At 47.4% G+C, this 7,500-nt stretch overlaps 1 protein-coding gene across 1 annotated transcript in view; it reads left to right on the forward strand.

Moving 5' to 3' along the window:
• The window catches only part of pappab (pregnancy-associated plasma protein A, pappalysin 1b), a 166,893-nt gene that overhangs the window by 135,010 nt on the left and 24,383 nt on the right, over positions 1-7,500 (forward strand). Inside the window, exons 18-21 of the mRNA XM_076270144.1 lie at positions 7-214; positions 2,148-2,358; positions 4,772-4,919; positions 5,885-6,000. Of these exons, the coding sequence (XP_076126259.1) occupies positions 7-214; positions 2,148-2,358; positions 4,772-4,919; positions 5,885-6,000 (683 nt within the window). The remainder of the gene's footprint in view (positions 1-6; positions 215-2,147; positions 2,359-4,771; positions 4,920-5,884; positions 6,001-7,500) is intronic.

A 7,500-nucleotide genomic window follows, 5' to 3' on the forward strand; every position in this document is an offset into this window, starting at 1 on the left:
CTCCAGGCTCTGATAATGTCCTGACGTGCCTGGAGGACGGCATGTGGTCATTCCCTGAGGCTCTGTGTGAGCTGCGCTGTCCGGCGCCCCCTCCTGTTCCCCATGCGCTACTGCAGAGCAAGCGCTGCAATGCCACTGGCCTCAAGGTCGGCTCCTTCTGCAAGTACAAGTGCCTGCCAGGATACCACGTTCCCCACACCAGCAAGCCCAGGAGGTGTGTGAGTGTGTGTGTGTGTGTGTGTGTGAAATGAGTGTGTGTGTCTCCTCAAGGCGGGCGTTTAAGCTGCAGTGTATGGAGGAGGGTGTGTGTGTAGATATGTGTGTGTGTGTGTGTGTAAATATGAGAGTGTGTGTGTGTGTAGATATGAGAGTGTGTGTGTGTAGATATGTGTGTGTGTGTGTGTGTGTGTGTGTAGATATGTGTGTAGATTAGGGGTGGGCGATATGGACAAAAAATAATATCTCGATATTTTTTGTGATTTTGACGATAACGATAATTAGTCGATATCCTTAAAAAAAAATTGTAAAAGTCTGAGTTACTTTACAGCTCATTATTTATGAATAGCATCAATACGATAATAACCAATAACCTAACCTGTGACTTTTTAACCAAATCAACCAATGCATTGTCACTCTATGACACATTTCCAATTTTGCCCCCACTTGTGTGTGTGGCAATGACATGGTCTAGCTGACTAAGCTACGTTAGAGAAGATGAATAGGCCTAACAGTTTCCCAAGAGAAAGTCTGAAGCTGAAGTTCCTTTCAAAAACCTTTACTTAGGATTCACTGTAAAACTAAGAGCAGACCAACAGAGTAGCCTACATCTCAGTTATTCCCTTCGATGTTTTGTTTAAGAGAAATCATGTAGGCTAGCATTCCAAGTTACAGAATAGAAACTAATGCGTTAGCTTATGGCTAATGTATATGAGAAATCCCACAGAGATGCTAACGGTTAGCATAATTGATACACGTAGATATTTAGAGCGAACTTTAGTCCATTTACAAAAGGGTTACATGAGAAGAGTTCTTTGTTTACAACTGACTACTAAAATACTCAAAGGCAAATGTTTTCTCTCCATATAATACCATGTAGGAAAAAATGTGACTGTCTCATCAATGCTACGTGAACAGAAGTAGCTGCACAAAATCCCTTGTAGGCTACGTCTGGATCTTGCTACACAAAATAAACATTAGGCCTGCGTGTGACCACGTGGACCCACTAGCGATCATGTGACACATGCTCTGCTGCAATGGGGCTTCTCTTGCATACACCTCCTGGATTTAGTGAACGTATGGGGTTTCGAGTTCGAATGTTTTTTCCCCCCATAAGTAATTGAAATACTCGATAATGTACATTTGCACATCGTTAAAACAACAATCACGATATTATCGCAGATGATATATATCGCCCACCCCTAGTGTAGATATGTGTGTGTGTGTGTAATGAGTGTGTGTTTCTCCTCCAGGCGGGCGTTTAAGCTGCAGTGTACGGAGGAGGGTGTGTGTGTAGATATGTGTGTGTGTGTGTGTGTGTGTGTAGATATGTGTGTAGATATGTGTGTGTGTGTGTGTAATGAGTGTGTGTTTCTCCTCCAGGCGGGCGTTTAAGCTGCAGTGTACGGAGGAGGGTGTGTGTGTAGATATGTGTGTGTGTGTGTGTAATGAGTGTGTGTTTCTCCTCCAGGCGGGCGTTTAAGCTGCAGTGTACGGAGGAGGGTGTGTGTGTAGATATGTGTGTGTGTGTGTGTGTAATGAGTGTGTGTGTCTCCTCCAGGCGGGCGTTTAAGCTGCAGTGTACGGAGGAGGGTGTGTGTGTAGATATGTGTGTGTGTGTGTGTGTGTGTGTAATGAGTGTGTGTGTCTCCTCCAGGCGGGCGTTTAAGCTGCAGTGTACGGAGGAGGGTGTGTGTGTAGATATGTGTGTGTGTGTAATGAGTGTGTGTTTCTCCTCAGGCGGGCGTTTAAGCTGCAGTGTACGGAGGAGGGTGTGTGTGTAGATATGTGTGTGTGTGTGTGTGTGTGTGTGTGTGTGTGTAATGAGTGTGTGTGTCTCCTCCAGGCGGGCGTTTAAGCTGCAGTGTACGGAGGAGGGTGTGTGTGTAGATATGTGTGTGTGTGTGTAATGAGTGTGTGTTTCTCCTCAGGCGGGCGTTTAAGCTGCAGTGTACGGAGGAGGGCAGTTGGCAGGACGGCGCGTGTGTGCCAGTCACCTGTGAGGCTCCTCCCCCCGTGTTCCACGGCTGGTACCAGTGCACAGACGGCTTCCAGTTCAACAGCGACTGCCGGCTCAGCTGCCCAGACCAGGCCCACCATGCCCACCCCCAGGCCCACCCCCATGCCCACCAGGCCCACCAGGCCCACCATGCCCACCATGCCCACCAGGCCCACCAGGCCCACCATGCCCACCCCCATGCCCACCATGCCCACCAGGCCCATGCCCACCAGGCCCACCATGCCCACCAGGCCCACCAGGCCCACAGTGGCAGCCACGCCGCCCTCACGGTGAGAGCCTCTGGACGCTGCCCACAGGTCTGTCGCTCTCGCTTCCTTGCTCTCCCTCCGTCAGCACCCAGTCATCCATCCCTCCATCCCTCCATCCCTCCCTCCCTTCATCACCTTTCCTCCTCTTCCTCGTCCTCCTCTCCTCCTCTTCCTCCCCCTCTCCTCCTCTTCCTCATCATCTCCTCCTCCTCTCCAGGCTTCTCATCTCTCTGTTCTTCATACTTTCTCTCTTCTGTCTCTCATCTCTGCCTGTCACTCTCTTCTCTTTTCTTCCCTTCTCTTCTCTTCTCCTCTCTTCTCTTCTCTCCTCTCTTCTCTTCTCCTCTCTTCTCTTCTCTTCTCCTCTCTTCTCTTCTCTCTTCCCTCTCTTCTCTTCTCTCTTCTCTTCTCCTCTCTTCTCTTCTCTCTTCCCTCTCTTCTCTTCTCTTCTCCTCTCTTCTCTTCTCTTCCCTCTCTTCTCTTCTCTTCCCTCTCTTCTCTTCTCTTCCCTCTCTTCTCTTCTCCTCTCTTCTCCTCTCTTCCCTCTCTTCTCTTCTCTCTTATCTTCTCTTTTCTTCTCCTCTCTTCCCTCTCTTCTCTTCTCTTTTCTTCTCCTCTCTTCCCTCTCTTCTCTCCTTCACTCTCCTCCTCTATCTGCCTCTTCGTCCTCCTTCTCAAGGCTCTTGGGATACATTGTGTGTGTGTGTGTGTGTGTGTGTGTGTGTGTGTGTGTGTGTGTGTGCTTGTGTGTGTGTGTGTGTCTGTGTGTGTTTTTGTGTGTGTGTGTGTGTGTGTGTGTGTGTGTGAGTGTGTTTATGTGTGTGTGTTTTTGTGTGTGTGTGTGTGTGTGTGTGTGTGTGTGAAATAGTATGTCTAGTAATGTAATCTCCTGATGGCTCTGTCTCTCTCTTCCTCTCTTTCTCACTGATATTCTCTTTTTTTCTCTTTCATGAGTTCTGTTTGCTTCTCACGTTGTTCCCACATTCTCATCCTCCACTCCATGAGGCAAACTTCCTCAAGCATGACATCACTTCCTGTAGGACAGCAGCCGGTTCTGAGGATAATGTCTGGGCTACCTAAGGTCAAGAGCTGTGTTAGCACACACGCTGCTCTCTCTATTTGACCACACACACACACACACACACACACACACACACACACACACACACACACAAACACACGCTGCTCTCTCTATTTGACCACACACACACACACACACACACACACACACACACACACTGCTCTCTCTATTTGACCACACACACACACACACACACACACATATTTGACCACACACACACACACACACACACACACACACGCTGCTCTTTCTATTTGACCACACACACACACACACACACACACACTGCTCTCTCTATTTGACCACACACACACACGCACGCACACACTGCTCTATCTATTTGACCACACACACACACACACTGCTCTCTCTATTTGACCACACACACACACACACACAAGCGCTGCTCTCTCTATTTGACCACACACACACACACACACACACACACGCTGCTCTCTCTATTTGACCATTAGACACTAAAGTACTAGAGGCAAATTTAAACATGCAATAAGCATAGTGGTCATCTTAGTTAGTTTAAACATGTAAGCGTAGTGGTCATCTTAGTTAGTTTAAACATGTAAGCGTAGTGGTCATCTTAGTTAGTTTAAACATGTAAGCGTAGTGGTCATCTTAGTTAGTTTACAGTATAAGTATAGACTCTTTTGATACAGTATAAGTATATATTCTTTTGATACAGTATATGTATAGACTCTTTTGATACAGTATATGTATAGACTCTTTTGATACAGTATATGTATAGACTCTTTTGATACAGTATACATACAGTATATACTCTTTTGATACAGCATAAGTATATACTCTTTTGATACAGTATACTGTAAGTATATACTCTTTTGATACAGCATAAGTATATACTCTTTTGATCCCGTGAGGGAAATGACTGTGCACTGGTAAAGATATCAGGTGTGTGCACTGGTACAGGTATCAGGTGTGTGCTAGTGGTACAGGTATCAGGTGTGTGTTAGTGGTACAGGTATCAGGTGTGTGTTAGTGGTACAGGTATCAGGTGTGTGTTAGTGGTACAGGTATCAGGTGTGTGTTAGTGGTACAGGTATCAGGTGTGTGCACTGGTACAGGTATCAGGTGTGTGTTAGTGGTACAGGTATCAGGTGTGTGTTAGTGGTACAGGTATCAGGTGTGTGTTGGTGGTGTTGATGAATGTTCTTACGTTCTTTGGTTCTGCAGGGTTCCGTGTCCACTGTGATCCGCTGCAGAAAGGATGGGAACTGGACGGGTTCCTTCCAGCTGTGTCCTCACCTCACTGGGCAGTGCGCTCTCCCCCAGAACACCAGAACCGGCCTGCACCTGACCTGCAGGGACGGACACGGCGTAGGTGTGTGTCTGACCACACACACACACACACTATATACACACTATATACACACACACACACATAACACACACACACACAACACACACACACACACACGCATAACACAAACACACACACACACACATATAACACACACACACATAACACACACACACACACACACGCATAACACAAACACACACACACACACATAACACACACACACACACACACGCATAACACAAACACACACACACACGCATAACACACACACACTAGACAAACACACGCATAACACACACACACTACACACACGCATAACACACACACCACACACACACGCATAACACACACACTACACACACACACACACACACGCATAACACATACATACTACACACACACACACACGCATAACACACACGCATAACACACACACACACACTAATAACACACACACACACATAACACACACACACACACACACAATACACACACAGCACACATAACGCACACACACACACACACACACACACACACACACACACAGTACACACACACACACACACACAACGGATGTGAAATATGTAAGACACACACTATGTATGTAAGTAAATGTTGTACTCATGTCCGTCATGATGAATCACATGAATTATTTGTCAGAAGTTTTGAACATGAAACCAGCTCTGTCCTGCTCTGCTCTGTCCTGCTCTGCTCTGCTGCTCTGTCCTGCTCTGCTCTGCTCTGTCCTGCTCTGCTTTGTCCTGCTCTGTCCTGCTCTGCTGCTCTGCTCTGTCCTGCTCTGTCCTGCTCTGTCCTGCTCTGCTGCTCTGTCCTGCTCTGCTCTGTCCTGTCCTGCTCTGTCCTGCTCTGTCCTGCTCTGCTCTGTCCTGCTCTGTCCTGCTCTGCTCTGCTGCTCTGTCCTGCTCTGTCCTGCTCTGCTCTGTCCTGCCCTGCTCTGTCCTGCTCTGTCCTGTGCTGTCCAGGAAAGGAGTGTGAGCTGGCGTGCAGAGATGAGAACAATAACGTGGTCATCCTGCCAAGAAACATGTCATCTGATGACCTCATGCAAGACCACTGGAGGAACCCCCCCAAAGCCAAGGTGCCGTTCAGAGCCCCTCAGAAATGAGACGCTTAAGGGCAACCTCCGTCATGTGGTGATGGTGCTCCCTCAGAAATGAGACCGCTTAAGGGCCACCTCCGTCATGTGGTGATGGTGCCCCCTCCGTCATGTGGTGATGGTGCCCCTTCCGTCATGTGCGTGATGGTGCCCTGCACCGTGCCAGTGAATGGGCAAATATGGATGGAGTGTGTTTGAAGTGGAGTGTGTTTGAGATGGAATGTGTTTGAGGTGGAATGTGTTTGAGGTGGAATGTGTTTGAGATGGAGTGTGTTTGAGGTGGAATGTGTTTGAGGTGGAGTGTGTTTGAGGTGGAGTGTGTTTGAGGTGGAGTGTGTTTGAGGTGGAGTGTGTTTGAGGTGGAATGTGTTTGAGGTGGAATGTGTTTGAGGTGGAATGTGTTTGAGGTGGAGTGTGTTTGAGGTGGACCGGGGTAAAAGCACAGACTGACAATAGAATGGCTATTCAGAGCACCAGTTTTGCATCTTTGTACTTTATGAAAAGCAACCTTAACTTTCGTTGTCCTTTCCAATGTCTTACTTTCACTTTCACTTTCACGTCATCCACTTAAACTTCAACATTAAAAAGAATCAAGGCCCCAGCAGTGGTGCGGCCCCAGCTGTGGTGCGGCTGGCTGGGGCACCTGCACCGTACGCCGGCGACCCGTGGTCCTTTCCGGATCCCACCCCGACTCTCTCTCCCACTCACTTCCTGTCACTCTCCACTATCCTGTCGCATTAAAAAAGGCATAAAAGCCCAAAAAAAAAAAGAATCAAACGTTTATGGAAGGTCGGTCAACTCTAGCAAGTAGGAAAGTTTAAGTGGATGATGTGAAAGTAACTCATTCGAAAGGCAAACGTTAAGGTTCAAAGACACAATTCTGGTGCTCTAAATAGCGATTCTGTTGTCTTTGAAAGGTTCTCTCATTGACGCATTTAACTGCAATTTGGATTAACACCTGCTTTTACAAGGCAGAATAGACTGCTATAACTACTTTGTTTTTTTGCACATACTGCGGAATACATAATTAAGTGCTCTTTACGCTTCCCCTCCCATCTCTTTACGCTAAACTCCCACTTTCTCCTTGACCCTCCCATGAATGCATATGCATGAGACAGAAAGTCGCAATTTGCCATTTTCAGCTCCCGTGACAGACAGGCAGTCTGTGCTTTTACCTCATCGTGGTCTGTTAGTACATACCTCGCAATGATTTTACACGCACATTGCGAAACAGATACGCCTGAAGTGGGCGCAAAAGCGTTAGCACATCTGGCCCTATGTGCGGAGTGTGTTTTTTATATGGGCTTTGTGTGTGTGTGTGTGTTTGTGTGTTTTAGGTGGACTGTGTGCCGATTGTGAATGAGAGAGACTATGTGCGGAGTGTGTTTTTTAGATGGGCTCTGTGTGTGTGTGTGTGTGTGTGTTTTAGGTGGACTTTGTGTGGACTGTGTTTGAGAGAGACTATGCAGACATCCCAAGTCT

The sequence above is a fragment of the Alosa pseudoharengus genome, unplaced genomic scaffold (genome assembly GCF_046254945.1).
Source record: "Alosa pseudoharengus isolate Yale_2024_CS ecotype anadromous, Long Island Sound unplaced genomic scaffold, YU_APseudo_1.1 YU_APseudo_1.1_scf_6, whole genome shotgun sequence".
NCBI classification, from domain to species: Eukaryota; Metazoa; Chordata; class Actinopteri; order Clupeiformes; family Clupeidae; genus Alosa; species Alosa pseudoharengus.